The 18,174-nt window shown below is 41.5% G+C and overlaps 1 protein-coding gene across 1 annotated transcript; it reads left to right on the top strand.

Moving 5' to 3' along the window:
* The first annotated feature begins 1,386 nt into the window (after window positions 1-1,386).
* LOC131225361 (uncharacterized) lies at window positions 1,387-14,842 on the top strand. The gene is made up of 3 exons (XM_058220885.1): window positions 1,387-1,553; window positions 1,735-1,872; window positions 14,614-14,842. Exons 1-3 carry the CDS (start codon window positions 1,463-1,465, stop codon window positions 14,625-14,627), a joined length of 243 nt encoding a protein of 80 aa, XP_058076868.1. The 5' UTR covers window positions 1,387-1,462; the 3' UTR covers window positions 14,628-14,842.
* The last annotated feature ends 3,332 nt before the right edge of the window (window positions 14,843-18,174 follow it).

Raw genomic sequence — 18,174 nt, 5'->3', positions numbered from 1 at the left:
ATCCACCTGCAATCCAATGTCCATAACCACTTAGAAGGATCTCTTCCACATACATTTTCTCAACTCAACCATGCTATGTTGATCAATTGGTATAGTCCCATCGGGCTTCAATTTGACTACACGACCACACATACAATAAATGGCATTTTTTTTTATTATAGCGCATGCCTGTATGTTTCATGTGTGTTAGAGTCGTATACGATATTGAACTGAATGTCTTATTACCCGAAACGCCAAAATAGTCAAATTATGACTAGATTTGTAAAGATTGCCCTGACTAATCAACCACCAACCGTGCATAATTAAGTGACTTTAAAAAAAGAGGGTTAGTTCTTCAAATGAAGCCTTTTTTGTCTTAAAATTAAGTACTTTTTATTAACATTGGTGAAAGCTTTGTAGCATTTATCAGCCGGTAAATACTTAAGGGTAGAACATGAAATATAAAGATAAGTGCCAATTTGTTTAGAATGAATAAGAATGTAGTATAATTGACAAATAAATAAATAAAACAAATTAAATTACTGATGGTAGTTTTAGTGGGCGAAGCCGCTACGTAGAGGAATGGTCACAAGACATTATTGCAAACAACTAGTGTGGAACTCACAGATACAACATCGAGGTCCAATCACTAGGTGTGGATGAAGGGGTGGCAATGAGCCCATGAGACCAACCACACCTTGTACAACGAGGGCTTGGGCTAATAAAATTGCCTTGAGGGCTGGGCTTTGATTTAAACTCTAGTCTTGGTTTAAGGGTCAGGCTGGATTTGGTTTAGTAACGAATGGCCCAAACCAGCCCATGATATAATCCAATCATCAAGTGGGCCACCTAAAATGAAAAGGGATAAACAGTGTAAAGACACTAGTGAGCAGTTCCCATCCACCATACAATTCAAGGCCTAGGGAAAATAATTAGATCATTGTCGTATTTCAATTATCCAAACGATCAAATGATCTATACGATGGGATTCACTGCAGAGGGAGGATAGAATTAGAAAAATAAAAATAAAAATCTCAATAGATATATTTCAAACCCTTCATCCTTCAAATATTTACGGGCCATTTTGGCCAGGGCGAAAGGCCACCTTGGGCCTGTTAGGGCCAAGATCAAGCCAACCATCCTTTGATATATATTCACATGTTATTTTTTAATGTCTCGATACTTATTTGACATGGCATTGAAGCGGGAATTGAAGTGTGGGAATTCCGGAAGCAGAATGATATTCTCCCACTTATAATTTGGATCTCGCTCATGTTTGGATTTGTGTACTAAAGTGAGCGGGTGAAACGGATGGACGGAGTTGACATAACACGAACGTCAGGGGTGAAGGCAAGTCGCATGCATGTCTAAGTGCCTGCGTATCAAGCGTGATACACTGGCAGAGCATCTAATAAGTCCCGGAGGGAGGAGAGTTCCCTTCTTCATTTGCGATTAGGGAAGGAGAGAGAGAGAGAGAGAGAGGATGCCGAACACCGTAACGTTGATAGGAGCTCTGCTGGGGTTAGGCACCCAGATGTACTCCAACGCCCTTCGGAAACTCCCTCTTATGAGGCGTCAGTCTCTCTCTCTCTCTCTCTCTCTCTCTCTCTCTCTCTCTCTCTCTCTCTCTCTCTTCCATATATTTAGAAATTCATTCCTCCATCCCTTTTAGATTTCACTCTGTTGATTTCTGGAATCTGTACTGCCTTTCAATTTTCTGGTTTTTTTTTTAAATTTTTTATTTTTAAAATACAGATCCGTGGGAGCATGTCCTGGGCATGGGACTCGGCGTGATCTTCACGAACCAGCTGGTGAAATGGGACGCCCAGCTCCAGGAAGATCTCGACAAGATGCTCGAAAAGGCCAAGGCCGCTAATGAGCGCAGATACTTCGGTCCGTCTTCGATCCCTATTTTCCTTAATTTCGCTTATTTGTTCTTATGAATTGTTGTTTGTTTCTCCATGTCGTCGAAAACCTCGTCTACAATTGTGAGGAATCATAAGATATGTGACCCTTCTTTGCACAGTATATGTTTGTTTTCAATTCCGACAAACGGGCAGTAATCCTGACCGTTGGCCCTCGACCCGGAAAGTCTCCTCAGCAGGACAATCCCAACCTTTTGATAAATAGAGCAATTGTCTGCATTCATTTGAAAAATGTCTCATTGTTTTTGGGGCTTGGTCCATCCGCTGTTGGATGCAGCTCAGCATGGTTCAGATTGCCAAACCATGGAGCTTACTCACCAGAACATAAAACCTACATAATATTGTGCAAAGGCACATGTTTCCTAATGTATGCTTCCTCCTTTAATTGGATTTTTTTTTTTTTTTTTCCATATTTTAACTGGTTTTATCTGCTTCACACTGGCCACAAAATCACATCAATGTCCTTGAACTTCTCCACTTTGAGTCAACAGTGACAATGAGAAAAACTTTGATACTCTGCAGAGTGTGGTAGTTCACGCTCCATACAGGTGCACTGATAAATTACACATGCAGATTAGACTTAATTCAAGTGGTTTGGCCTCATTCACCACTTGTTGTGTACGTCCCATTGGTGTGTATGTTTATGTATATTTACTTGTACTGAAGTGATTTGGTCACCTTCATGACTTGTTTCTTGATTGTATTGAGCAGCCTGGTTCGGAAAAGGGTTCATGTAGTCGACCCCAATTAGTTGGGATAAGGCTTGGATAATGACGATGATGTTGATTGAGCAGTCTGGTTGCCCACCTCCTTACCTCCTACTCGGCCTCCTCTTTGGCTTGGACTGATTCAAGGTTTGCCTTTGTGGCACTTCCCTGCCTGATGGTCACCATCACATAAAAGCAACACGAGCTCTCTTCCCGGCTCTTACACTTACTCTTGTCATCTTGTGGCCTTTTGAAGGCCCCACCCCCAATTTGACTTTCCCCCTCCCCCACCATTACTATTGTTGGAGTGATTGGTGGATGTTATTTGATTTTTTATTTTATTTTATTTTATTTTATTTTATTTTTCTTGTTTTGTAGAATTAGTGGTTGGCGGATTTTGTGTCTTTGTATTATTATTGCCCTTATTCTACTCTCTCCGTGAGCCACTTGGCTGCCACCGATACAGATGGTTTGCATGCCACATTGTTGCAAACAGCGATGGCTAAATGCTATTCATAAATGAGAAGAACTTTTTCCTTCTCCGTCATGTCCATTATGTCCAACATTAAAGTCTTGAATTGCTTCGAATCCTGCTGCCAAACAGTCAGTCTGGCCTCATAACAGACTGTTATGTGGCCATTACAGCCGTTATGTGTCTAGTATGGGTCAATTTTTCCACTACAGCTATTACGACCTTGTAACATGCAACGGTTATCACTGTTACTGTTACATCACGGTCATTATGGCCAATACGTAAACGTTTTGGAATACCTTGATCCTAGTTCTTGATGGTGCAAAGACCCTTCTCACTTTCACCATGCCACTTGCTCCACCTCAAATTTCGTCGTCAGTGAAGTACATGTTCTTTGGCCTCTTCGTCCTCCAACTTAGAAATACTAAAGTATTGTTCCTTTTACCACAAGAAATGCATTGGCTCATTTGGATCCCTTGCCCCACTGAAGTACTTAGGATCAAGGATCCAAGCTTAGTGACCTCCCTTGGAGCTAGTCCATCAGTGGCTCTGAACTTCTCCATAACGACAACATTGGCACACAGCTCCTTGTTTGCTGCCTTAATGTTCTCTTCATAGCTTTCAGATCACAAATCTCCTTTCCTGACATTGCTTGGTCCAAGCTATCCGGGCCTTGTGTAACTCCATGTTACTTATTATGTCATCATCGATATGATTAATTGCATCATCATGTACTTGTTGGTTGTTCTCCATTTCCCCCATTCACTCATCCCTTTTGGCAACAACAAGCTTCAACTTACTAGCGTGACCCTCCAATGAGCTAAGGCCCGAAGGTGCCCTTGCATCAATGAACCTATCCCTCTTATGATGCTTGGGTGATCGCCTCCCAGCTTGTTTAGTAGTGACAACCTCCAATGCCGGTATGATGCCCACAAAATTGATGCACTCTGTTACTAATTATCATGGACTTATTTTAACTCCTTAGCTCACTTGCCCATGTGGCACTCTTGCCACTCTTTTGTCTTTAGCACTACTCAAGTTAGTCAACCACCCTTACACCACCAAGTTCTAGACGCAGCAAGAAATAGCTATGATGCAAGAGAATTCAATAGAGTCAACAGGAAAGCTTTTTATTGCACTATGGGGAGAATATTACAACTTGGAGGAGTGAGTCCTAAATGAAGAGCACTCTATATATAGGCTTGGGAACCTTCTAGTTTATATCAGAGGTTAGGAGTGTGCCACATGGCATTCCTCCAATGACCTAGGAACACTCTAGAGCCTTTAGACAATTCCTCATTTATCCTAGCTATAAAACTCCCTAGAGAACTAGAAACTTTCCAGTGATCTCTACACTACTGACTACACTACAAAGGTCTAGCCTTTGAAAAACAATTCTCCATTGGTAGCAAATGATTATTGGTAGAATTCTCTACACTCTTCTACTATGTACCAGCCTCTCTTTATATGTAAAAGTAGGGCCAAAAAGGGATAATCCCCTAGATTAGCCTCCATGCACGTCACATGCAACTATGCCACATACAGTTTATGAATGCATGTGCATGAACCATCGCCTTCTTTTAGAGTGTTAAATAATTGCTCCGACACAATTACATGATGACATGAGGGTATTATTATGTATGGATGAAATAATCGACAAATCTTCCCCCCTAGAAAATCCGAACTAAACAATTAGTTTCTCACTTGACCATTAATTGTTGAGAGGTCAGAAATATACCTCCATTCGATAGAAAGAGAATGAACATTCATTCGATCTTGATCATTGTGGAGTGAAAATGGCACCATACTGGATCTGTGCGGACCTCTTCACCCTCGTATTGCATAACGGGGTGATCGATACAGTTATGATACGACCAATAGCCATATGGTAACCATTGTTTAAAGCCATGTGGTGCTCATAGAAAAACCCTTGTTGGAAATTCAATCTTTCGATGCCTAGTTAATGTAATCCCCTAATTGAGTCCATGTCATCAAGAAGAAGAATATGCAAGGGAGGATGTAATCAACACCTTGATGCAAATCAAGAGAATGAAAGGGGAACAATTCAAAGGGAACTGAAGGGAACAAGATTAAGAAGACATGGTTGCCCACAGCTCTCTATCTGAAACTATAGTTCATATGTCCCCTCTCTCTACTCTCCTCCACACAATAAAGACAACTGAATTTGTTTTATTTCTCCAAGCAAAATAGTTCCACCATACATCCATAGTTATGCCTTTTATAGGCTTTACAAAGAGGAAACCCTAGTTATAGGAAAGGTCTAAAATACCCCTCAAGGTACAGTATTTTAGTCATTCCCTGTCCATATTAAATAAGACAGAAAAGACTAAAATCATTATTAAATAAGACAAAAGACTAAATTAAAACTCAAAAAAGACTTCTATCCACACGTGGCTATGGATCACATGTGTGGGGCCCACATAAGGAACAAAGAGACCCTATGCGGGAGGGGATTGGTTGCGTCAGTAGTGATGAAAAAAAAAAGTAGACACAAGAAACCATCAATCATGGAATATTGGGAGAGTTGAAATTATTCTATTGCCGTGAATCTTGTCCATTTTTTTTCGTTTCGATATATCCTGCCAGGAATATGGTTAGATAGAAGTAACATGGCATTTGTAATAGAATCAATCTATGTTAGCAGCTCCTTCAGATAATGAAATTCTAACTATTGGCCAGGGACATCTGAGAAGTCAAAGTAGAAATAACATTGTGATTTTGATATATTGATTTTGCCCGCTGTTTGGTGGGCCATTTGGGGCGAGCAAAACAGGCAGTGTTTTCAGAATTCTTCGGGATCAGTAGAGGCGTTGGTGGACTCCATTAAGGTGTCTGTCTCCGATTGGGCGGCCACTATGAAAGTCGAATCTTATTGTATTTTGGCTGCATAAAGGCTTTTTTCTTTTTCTTTTCTTTTGTCCTCTGTATTCTTTTCCTGCTTTGCTTGCAAGCAGGCCTTTAACAAATTCCCATTATCCTTCCAAAAAAAGAAAAAAGAAGAGTGAAGGATACTGTCTAAACTGACCTAGGATCCTCTGCCTAAACCAGCTGAACCATATCCATAAAAGAGATTAGATCTTTGGTTGAGGTGCAAAACATTTCATTTACTACCTTAGTCAAAGATTCTAATAAGGTGGTGCTTGATTTTGCATTCTCCAGGGCATCATGTCCCTTTCTTTGTATTTGGATTTCTTTCCCTTTTCCTCAGTTTTTTTAGCGAATCTTGTTGATCTTTCCAAAAAAAATAAAAATAAATCGTTGGGACCATTTCTTTTTCTGAGCTTTGGACAAATGGCAGTGAAGGTGCCAGTGAGCCGCATAGCCTTTATGCGTTGAACGGTAAATACCAGTGTTATCTCCTCAAAAGAGTCTCCAATCTCAACCTCAAGCTGGTTATAGCATCCAGATTCAGAGGCCTAGTTTTCACTCAGTTTTAGGGAGGTCAGTGAAATAACTAACAGTGGCCTCTTTTATTCCTTTGCCTCCATGCTATGTAATCTATTTTATGACAGTAATCTCAAAAGGATTCTGGTTATAAATGCAACAATGTATTTGAACCGGATTTGTGATGTTATAAGGGTGTACTCTTGGGGATTCTATCCCCATTTAGTTCTCCTTTTTCTTTGATCTTTCTATTAATAAATGCCCGTAATCCAAAGTGTTTTGAATTACAACATGGTAAGGTTGGTGATCATCCTAGTGTCAAGTTCAGCATCTTGTACTATTTAATTTTTGCAGGGAAGTTGATGTGGACACAAGTGCATTCAAGGTGTACCAACGAAGAAAGCGCCAACCACAAGTGCCGTCCTTGTGGATAGGCGACTATTGATGAGCTGAAGACCTTTCACATGTGATTGGACATATAGAAGACCCCACTTAGGGAAGACACATGTGAAGGAAGATTGGAGAAAGAAGACCGAGCGTCCAAACTTTTCCATACTTATGTTATTTGCGTGTTTTTGACTTAGGGGTTTTTTAGTAATTTTATGTCTTTATTTGCTTATTTTAGGAGTATTTTAGTAATTTTATGTCTTTATTTGCTTATTTAAGTGGGCTAAAGCCTTAAACACGAATTTTAACTATTGATTAATGAAAAGCAAACCCTTTGGTTGCCTCCTTCCTCTCTTCTCTCTAATGGTGCTTCTTCTCTCCCCTTGATCTTCTTCTTCTAATTTCTTCTTGTGCCCCTCCAACTTCCTCAAGGTAATAACTTTCTTCCTTCTATTTTTCAGTTTTGGCTAATTCTTCTTCGATCAAAATCTTGAGAACCGATCTAAACCCTAAATCCCCAAATTCTCGAATCCCTAATCCGAGAAACTTCTTGGTTCTTCGGACTAGTGATCTTCATTTATCGATTGGGTGTGACCATGCAAGATCGGGAGGTCTCATCCCTCGCCGGATCCAACCTAAGTAGTAATTGAATTCTATACTCCATGGTTGTAGTGATGGCCCGCTCCATTGCATGTTTCCTTTATGATTTTCTCAGTTATAATGATTACTGTTAGAATTTTAGATTATTTATTCCTTTTGACGCAGGACAGCCCTAATAATGATGCATGCTTATGGAGATAATTAAGCAGCGGAAATAAAAGGAATAAATGATCTAAAATTCTAACAGCAATCATCATAACTGAGAAAATCATAAAGGAAACATGCAATGGAGCGGGCCATCACTACAACCATGGAGTATGGAATTCAATTACTACTTAGGTTGGATCCGGCGAGGGATGAGACCTCCCGATCTTGCATGGTCACACCCAATCGATAAATGAAGATCACTAGTCCGAAGAACCAAGAAGTTTCTCGGATTAGGGATTTGAGAATTTGGGGATTTAGGGTTTAGATCGGTTCTGAAGATTTTGATCGAAGAAGAATTAGCCAAAACTGAAAAATAGAAGGAAGAAAGTTATTATCTTGAGGAAGTTGGAGGGGCACAAGAAGAAATTAGAAGAAGAAGATCAAGGGGAGAGAAGAAGCACCATTAGAGAGAATAGAGGAAGGAGGCAACCAAAGGGTTTGCTTTTCATTAATCAATAGTTAAAATTCGTGTTTACGGCTTTAGCCCACTTAAATAAGTAAATAAAGACATAAAATTACTAAAATACCCATTGAATAAGCAAATAAAGACATAAAATTACTAAAAGGCCCCTAACTAAGTCAAAAACACGCAAATAACATAAGTATGGGAAAGTTTGGGCACTCGGTCTTCTTTCTCCAATCTTCCTTCACATGTGTCTTCCCTAAGTGGGGTCTTCTATATGTCCAATCACATGTGAAAGGTCTTCAGCTCCTCAATAGTCGCCTATCCATAAGGACGACACTTGTGGTTGACGCTTTCTTCGTTGGTACACCTTGAATGTACTTGTGTCCGCATCAATTCTTAGGTTGGATCCGGCGAGGGATGAGACCTCCCGATCTTGCATGGTCACACCCAATCGATAAATGAAGATCACTAGTCCGAAGAACCAAGAAGTTTCTTGGATTAGGGATTTGAGAATTTGGGGATTTAGGGTTTAGATCGGTTCTGAAGATTTTGATCGAAGAAGAATTAGCCAAAACTGAAAAATAGAAAGAAAAAAGTTAGGCGAGTCTCACGAGGGTGGAGATGACCAGGGTGATTATGAAGTTGAAGAGTATCACCCTGAAGGAGGACTTACTGATGAAGAAGAAGTGGATGGAGAAGTAAAGCTTGCAGTAGTCAGGCGTGTGTTAGCTCAGTCTAGAAGTAGTGCTGACTGGCGTCGAAGCACTATCTTCTACACTATTGCCAAGTGTGGTGAAAAGAATTGTAAGGTGATAGTGGACTGGAAGTTGTCAGGATGTGATTTCCACTGGCACCTTAGATCGCTTAAAACTGAAATCCACACCTCATCCAGACCCGTATAAAGTTTCTTGGGTTGACAAGACATCCCTACCTGTCACCCAGCAATGTCTAGTCCCCATCGAGTTTGGGTCATACAAAAAGTCCCTGTGGTGTGATGTTTTACCTATGGATGTGGGACATGTTATCCTAGGTAGACCGTGGCTATTCGATAATGATGTCACGATCTTTGGCCGTTCGAATGCGTGTACTTTTATGTATAATGGTAAAAAGATCAAACTTAATCCCATGCCACCTGAGAATACACTAGAGAAGAAGAAGGATGAGAAGGCAAGTGAGCCTAGAGAAATGGGGAAATCCAAACCTAAGTCTTTACATATAATCAGCGCAAGAGAGTTTGAAAAAGAGGCTAAGGAGGATTCTATGGTGTATGCCCTTGTGGCTAGAGAAATTACACCTGAGGTTCCATCAGAGTTGCCCTGTGAGGTGACCTCGGTCCTAAAGGAATATAGTGATGTATTTCCTGAAGACTTACCGAATGAGTTGCCACCTATGAGGGACATACAGCATGCCATTGATCTTGTCCCAGGGTCTACTCTACCGAACCTTCCTCACTACAGGATGAACCCCCGAGCATGCCGAGTTGAAGAAGCAAGTTGATGAGCTTCGCAAAAGGGTTTCATCCAAGAGAGTATGAGTCCGTGTGCCGTGCTCGCCCTTCTTGACGCCAAAGAAAGACGGCACGTGGCGCATGTGTGTGGACAGCCGTGCCATAAACAAAATTACTGTCAAGTATAGGTTCCCTATACCTAGACTTGATGATATGCTTGACATGTTGGCCAGGTCCACTATATTCTCTAAGATAGACCTCAAGAGTGGATATCACCAAATCCGTATACGCCTAGGAGATGAGTGGAAGGCGGCGTTTAAAACGAAAGATGGGCTGTATGAGTGGTTGGTCATGCCCTTCGGCTTGACTAACGCACTCAGTACTTTCATGCGGGTGATGACACAAGCTTTGAGGCCGTTCATGGAAAAATTCCTAGTGGTATACTTTGACGATATTCTTATTTAGAGTACCACTAAGGAATCACACCTTGAACATTTAAAGAAGGTTTGTAGTGTCCTTAGGAAGGAAAAGTTCTACGCTAATCTTAAGAAATGTGCATTCATGTCTAGCCAAGTTATGTTCTTAGGATTTATAGTATCATCTGAAGGGATGCGAGCAAACCCTGAAAAAGTCAGGGTCATAGTTGAGTGGCCAGAACCAAGGAACATTCATGAGGTGCGAAGTTTTCACGGCCTAGCAACTTTTTATCGTCGGTTCATTAGGGGTTTTAGCACTATCATGGCTCCCATTACCGAGTGCATGAAAAAGGGAGAGTTCGTGTGGTCTAAAGCCGCCGTCAAGGCTTTTAAAGAAATTAAGGGCAAGATGGTGGAAGCTCCTGTCATGCGTCTACCTGACTTTTCTAAAGTCTTTGTAGTAGCGTGCGATGCGTCTGGTGTCGGTATAGGTGGAGTGTTGAGTCAAGAAGGACACCCAATGGCCTATTTCAGTGAAAAACTGAATGAGGCAAAATAAAAATACTCCACTTACGACAAAGAATTTTATGCGGTAGTACAATCCCTGAGGCATTGGCGACACTACCTCCTACTGCAAGAATTTGTTTTGTTTTCTGACCATGAGGCTTTGAGATATTTGCATTCTCAGAAGAAACTCAACCCAAGGCATGCTAAGTGGGTAGCGTTTCTTCAGGAATATTCGTTTGTTTTGAAACACAAGGCCGGGGTTGAAAACAAACCAGCGGATGCCCTTAGTAGGAGAGTGGCGTTGCTCAACTCCTTGAGTGTAGAGGTAGTCGGATTTGAGCAACTGAAAGATGAATACCCCATATGTCCTGATTTTGGGGGTACTTACGCGTCGCTCTCTAGTGACCAGCATATTATGAGTGAATATGTTCTTAAAGATGACTTTCTTTTCAAGGGAGACAGACTTTGTATTCCCCGTATGTCCCTTCGTGAATTCCTCATATGGGAGCTTCATTCAGGAGGGATAGCTGACCATTTTGGTCGTGATAAGACCATTGCCCTCGTAGAAGATCGTTTCTATTGGCCAAGCCTCAAGCGAGACGTAGCCAAAGTTTTAGGGCAGTGTCGAACATGTCAGCTGACAAAGCAAAGAAAGCAAAATACCGGGCTGTACACGCCAATGCCAGTGCCACATGCTCCGTGGCAGGACATTAGTATGAACTTCGTGCTTGGGCTTCCCAAGACTATAAAAAAGCACGATTCCGTTTTTGTCGTTGTGGACCGTTTTTCTAAAATGGCGCATTTCCTCCCATGTTCGAAGACGTCAGATGCGTCTCATGTTGCTCGTATCTTTTTTGATGGTGTGGTGCGTCTCCATGGGTTATCTAAAACCATAGTGTCTGATCGTGATGTTCGATTTACTAGCTATTTTTGGAAGACACTGTGGCACATTATGGGAACTCATTTTCAATTTTCTACTGCTTATCACCCACAAACAGATGGTCAAACTGAAGTGGTAAACCGTAGCCTTGGAAATCTTCTACGTTGTCTAGTGGGTGAACATGTTAAGACTTAGGACCTAATTTTACCAACTGCTGAACTTGCTTATAATGGGTCAGTTAATAGATCTACAGGGTTGAGTCCTTTTGAAATTGTAAGTGGTTATAAACCTATAATGCCCATAGATCTCTTACCTATGTCTGTTACCCAAAGGTCTTCTGAGTCAGCCGATGCATTCGCACGCTATATTCATGATTTGCATACACATATTAGACAACGGTTAAATAAGAGCAATGATGATTATAAAGTTTCAGCTGATTCTCATCGTAGAGTGCAAGAATTTCAAGAAGGAGACTATGTAATGGTGCGAATAAGGCCAGAGCGATTCTCTCAAGGATCTGCAAAGAAATTACAAGCGCATAGTGCTGGACCATTCAAGATATTACAAAAGGTTGGGTCCAACGCGTATCGGGTTGACCTTCCATCTGAAATGAGCATTAATCCAACTTTTAATGTGGAAGATCTAGTCCGTGCCCATACTCCCATTGTTGATACATTGTCCCTTTCATGGCCTTTTTCTGAGTTTGCTACCCAACCCCTTCCACCCCCTCCTCCACCCATTACCCATAAAGAAGCAATTGAGGAACTCTTGGATGACGAGATAGTATCTACGAGAGATGGGGGTTTCCAAAGGTATCTTGTCAAGTGGAAGAACAAACCATCGTCTGAATCTACGTGGCTGTCGGGCGACGCATTGCAGGGTATTGATCCAGATCTACTCGAGCGCTATAAAAGTTTCAACTCGTCGGAGTCGAGTTTTTCTCACCCGAGGGGAATTGATGCGGATACAAGTGCATTCAAGGTGTACCAACGAAGAAAGCGCCAACCACAAGTGCCGTCCTTGTGGATAGGCGACTGTTGAGGAGCTGAAGACCTTTCACATGTGATTGGACATATAGAAGACCCCACTTAGGGAAGACACATGTGAATGAAGATTAGAGAAAGAAGACCGAGCGCCCAAACTTTCCCATACTTATGTTATTTGCGTGTTTTTGACTTAGTTAGGGGTCTTTTAGTAATTTTATGTCTTTATTTGCTTATTCTAGGGGTATTTTAGTAATTTTATGTCTTTATTTGCTTATTTAAGTGGGCTAAAGCCCTAAACACGAATTTTAACTATTGATTAATGAAAAGCAAACCCTTTGGTTGCCTCTTTCCTCTCTTCTCTCTAATGGTGCTTCTTCTCTCCCCTTGATCTTCTTCTTCTAATTTCTTCTTGTGCCCCTCCAACTTCTTCAAGGTAATAACTTTCTTCCTTCTATTTTTCAGTTTTGGCTAATTCTTCTTCGATCAAAATCTTGAGAACCGATCTAAACCCTAAATCCCTAAATTCTCAAATCCCTAATCCGAGAAACTTCTTGGTTCTTCGGACTAGTGATCTTCATTTATCGATTGGGTGTGACCATGCAAGATCGGGAGGTCTCATCCCTCGCCGGATCCAATCTAAGTAGTAATTGAATTCCATACTTCATGGTTGTAGTGATGGCCCGCTCCATTGCATGTTTCCTTTATGATTTTCTCAGTTATGATGATTACTGTTAGAATTTTAGATCATTTATTCCTTTTATTTCCGCTGTTTAATTATCTCCATGAGCATGCATCATAATTAGGGCTGTCCTGCGTCAGAAGTGGTGACTGTGTCCTGGAGCTGCAGAATATTTGCAGCTGTGACAGTAACATGAATCTGCTAGCCCTGGTTTCTAATACGAAGGGAGAATCTTGTACTCTGTCCATTCGTGGTTTACCTGGCCAGCAGTTTTAGTCATTTAGACTAATAGTTTATATGTTGCAGTTCCCTTTTTTTTTTGAAAGATATATTTCAGTTCCCTTAACCTAGCTTTCCTATGAAAAACTAAGTTAAAAGAGAAAAGGAACTTGTTGCGGTATTGTAGGTTGATTTCAGGTCCTTATCCAATATTCTGTGCTCTTGGAAGACCCGATAACCTCATGTAGCTGTTCTACTGCATACATTATCAAGTAACATTCCATCAACAATCGTTTTCATTCAATACGACATGTCATATGCAGCGAAGATGTGTTATTGTCGGAACTCAAAAGCATTATGCTAGTCTTTGCTATGTTTATGACTTTATGGTGGGAGCACGTGCATGCATCCATGTGTTACGTTCACAAAAATAGGAATTTTTATACTCACTGGGGAGTGCACAGGGCTGTGAATGGGTCAGATATAACATATAAGTCAGAGAGGATCAATGTAGGCTCAATCCTTAGTTGCAGAAAGCATGAGAGGAAGGGGCAGGGGATTTATGTGCAGTGGGGAAGTCTCATTCAAAACGTTAGGAAGAGTAAAAGCCTAGGAAGCAGGAGCAAGAGTGCGAGTTTGAAGTGGGAGTGGATCTCAGTAGGTGGTTTGGTAGCCAAGGTCTAAATCCTATTCTGACCAAGTTTTTTTGGGTCATTCAGTTGACCCAACACCTTGGTGAGCCTCTTATTTCTGGGGATGTAGATGGTTTAGATCTGATTCAGGTGAAGGTCATCGTGGATCTGACCTCATTGTTAGTTGGATCCCAAGACATGGACCTGGATTCCAAGCTGAGGGACTCCAAACCAAGGGTCCAAGTATTTTTTTTTTCTTTTTGAAAGATGAGGGTCCAAGTCATACTAGCTCTGTTGGGTCATTGGGCTGTTCATCCAACCCATTTTTCATCCCTGTCTGCATGTGTGTCACACATGGATGTCGCGTGAGCATGCTCATGTGTAATGTTGAGGTTTGAGAGTTCAAACACCACATACTTGGGAAAAAAGGAGGAGAGAGAAGGCTGCCTGTTCTTCAGTTCTGTTGGTAGATAACCAACTTCTCTTTCTCAAAAACGCAGTGTTGGACATGGTTGTTGCTGTTGCATGCATCTTGAGTTGGGGAGATTGAGGGGGGCTCCTTTAGGGTGTATTTGGTTGCACTTGCACCAGATATCCATGATATTTGGTGCAACCAAATACACCCTTAACCTTTCACATTGCTACTTACTGAATTTCATAATGCTTCTGTCCTCTTTCTCAGTTACATAATGAGAGGGAATCCTTTTCTTTTTCCCCCAGTGATTTTCTAATTTTGTATCTTCCTTTTTGCTGTTACAGATGATGACGAGTAGCAGTTTCATGGCCGGAGTTTGCCAAGCACTTCATCTGCATGCATGTGCGACTTTGAGATTCAATATATCGTTCCAAGAATTAGTGTAGGGACTTCAATTTGCACCTACTTGAAAACTGTTTGCTCATTATCTGTGAGGTTGGTCTGCTCTGTCACGACTTAATAAGCTCACATCTTTCAAATTGAGTGTTGTTAATGGTTTTTCCAGATTGTTCACCCTATGCTGTTCATGATTTTTTAGTGGATCCATAATCCCACAAGCGAGTTCGGAAAAGAGCCGCTGACATGCTCTTTCAATTGTCTACATGGGCGGGCAACTGAATAGGTAGATGGTGCTGCACTTGGGTTTGCGGGTTCCACTGTCTCAGTGAACCAACCAAAGGTCCTGTTGTCACCTTCTTTCTGCATGCAATGTGGGATTAACAAAACTCTAGTTAGCACAGTTACTGTGTGAATCATTCGGCATGTGTAAAATGATTGCGAGGAGACCTAGTCTGAGTATGTGCGGTGAGAAATTGGCAATGTACATTTAGGCTGTGTTTGGATGCATGAGTGAATTGAATTGCACATGTTCAGTTGCTCTTTAGAGCAAACGAGTTAATTTTCACAAGAGAGATTGCAATTTAGTTACTACCATGTTAATGGAGGAACAGTTGCAATCCACTTGGAAAGTGCATCCAAACGTTCCCATAACGATTTGATGCTCATGACCTCGGCCGACCTAGTAAATGAAATATGGGAATCATAATTCAGGGAAAGGCTCCACTGTTGTGGCACAAGCAGCCAACTAATGCTATCCTCCAGTCTCCATCTCTAGGATCGATCTTATTGAGTGGACTCAATCCAACGGTTGTAAAATCAATACAAGTTTCAGTTTTTTTTTACCTTGTTGTCTAGATGCTGAAACTTTGCATGGAGTGGTTGGTTACGTCTTCATAACTTGTTTGATGAATGATATTTCTAGATGCTCCGCCGTCAATCACCAAATCGAGATGGGTCCCATCTGTGGGATCTGAATCAAAATGCCCTCTTGGGGTTCAACAAGGACATCCATGTTCAAGGCAGCTTTTCTGCATTTGGCTGCTGCTTCCACTCATCACAGAGATGTCCATTGAAAAGAAAGTGAATATCATGGTGTTCATTGTGGAAGGTGGAATTTGGTTGTCTATGGACAACTACTTCCACAGAAAATTCTCTTTAACCCCACATTCCTGCTGCCACCGGCATGCTACATGCACACATTTCAGCAGTGCATGGTCACATTTTAAGACCCAAGGCCTAGAGCTCATGCACACACACAACTAGAGGTTGCAAAGCTTGATCCTACCTGTAAAACTGACCCGAACCCAACCTGGAAAGTCAAGGTTTGGGTTGACCCATTTCCCATGAGTTAGGTTGGGACTGTTTTGTCAACCCAAAATTAAATTGGTTGGGTTTATATTTGGTGGATTGGACCACCGAATCATGAATATGGTGCACTTATTGCGTTCTCGTTGAATCCTAATTATATATGTATAATATTATAATATTCTTTAAAAATTTATATTATAATATAATGTAATTTTGAAAATTTTTAAATTTGGTTACGGTCGTTGTAATTTAGATTATAGTAAAAGTTTGTTTTATATTAAGAGTTCTGAGTATATTGTTGGTATTTTTATATAAAATGAACACACATACACTTAAATAGGTTAGGTGGATTAGATTAAAAGGGTTTTGTTGGGTTGAGATTTTCAACCCATTTAATAATATGGTTGCACTTATGGTTGAGCGTGTCCTCCTTATGATCTGAATCTAACTGACCTAACCTAATACATGGTTGAACTGTTCTCTAGGAAGTACAGCTGCAACCAAATCCAAGTACAGGTTAAGTTGGGTTGGGTCGTCTGGGTCCTTTAGTTGGGTTAGGGCTGGAAAACTCCAACCCAATTTGAAATCAGGTTGGGTTAAGCAAATTCGGGCCATGTTTGGTCGGGTTTGGAATAATCGCACGCATGGGGTTTGGGTCAGTTTAGGGTTTGAGGATAGAGGAATTCAGGTTGAGCACCCTGGTTGGAAGCTAGGTGGGGTTGGGTTGCAGATTGGGTCCTCTTGGAGTCAGGTCAGGCTTGGGTTAATCTTCAATACAAACGGGCCTACGTGCATTGTACCCTTTCTCGGAAGATAGACTCTTCACCCTAACTCTTCAACCAATAGCTTAAAAGTCAGGGAAAATAATTATCTACTGAAATTCCCATTGAAGGGAAAATGAGCCGTCGATGAAAAGGTTAGGATGCTCTAATATTTGAAATTTTGATTAATCTCCTGTTCAAGGTGGGCCATCATATCCATGATCTGGATCACCAGATGATGGTCTCAGAGATGTAGATGATCAAGTGCATCAGCACATGCATATTTTCTAAGTGGTGTTGATTGATTGACTGTAGGCGAGATATACATGTCAATGGCAATCAGACCGTCCAAATCACAGATCTGATGGATTATAACCAAAGGTCACATTGATCAGGGTATGGACGTATGGTACCTTCGAGCTGTGTGGGCCCCACACATGGTGTGTTTGTGGAATCCAAACTGTGCATCCGGTAGGCATACTCATTTCAACCGTAAATCACAAGAATCATCCCTAACAAAAAGTCAGGTGCCGCACACCATAGGGAGCAATATACAATCATGCCCAAAAACTGGTGTTGACTCCTCAGACGTACACGTGGCATGGTCATAAGGCAACCCGGACCGTCCAAATCGCTGACCCAACCGTGGATCGAGCATCACTGAAGAACTTCGCTGGTTTGATAATATTAACAATCCGATTTTTCCCATCGATTTTAGACTACTCGTTATTTTTCATTTTAACCATCCATTTGATAGCCATTAAATGAATGGTTAGGATGAACGCCAATTTCCTACAACAGTTGTCGTAGGAAGCCCATGCAACAGAAAGCTCTGTGGGGCCAACCGTATGGGTGCAGCATCCACTCCGTCCATCACATGCGCCAGCTCGTGTTGGAAGGCGAGCCCCAAAATCAGCCCGGCTCAAGTGGGCCACACAGCAGGGATAAGTGGGATGGGGACGCTCAACATTCAAACCCTCGTGGGGTCCACTTTATATGACATCCAAGCCGTTCACTCCCTCAAAATGCAGGGGAAAAACCAAACATCAGCTGGATCCAATGCTTTGGTGGGTCCCAGGAAGGTTTCAGTGGTAGGCGTCAGCCTTAATTTGGGCTCACCTTATAACAGGAGCCGGCGTAAACGATGGACGGAGTGGATTGCACACACACATCATGGTGGACCCCACAAGGTTTTTTTTTTTTTTTTTTTTTTTCGTTTTTTTGCTGGGGCTCCCTACAATAACTGTAGTAGGAAATTCGCGTCCGGTGAGGATCGCTTGTGTGAAGAGATATGCTCCATCCACAGCAGGACCCACAGTTGGAACGGGTCCATATGCTTTATCCACGCCGTTCATTCATTTTAAAAGATTATTTTAAGGTATAAGTCCTAAAAGGAGGCAGATCCAAGACTCAAGGGGACCACACCACGTGATGCAG

The sequence above is a fragment of the Magnolia sinica genome, chromosome 14 (assembly GCF_029962835.1).
Source record: "Magnolia sinica isolate HGM2019 chromosome 14, MsV1, whole genome shotgun sequence".
Taxonomy (NCBI): Eukaryota; Viridiplantae; Streptophyta; class Magnoliopsida; order Magnoliales; family Magnoliaceae; genus Magnolia; species Magnolia sinica.
The sequence above is the reverse complement of the archived record's forward strand: the minus strand, read 5'-3'. Positions and strand labels throughout refer to the sequence as shown.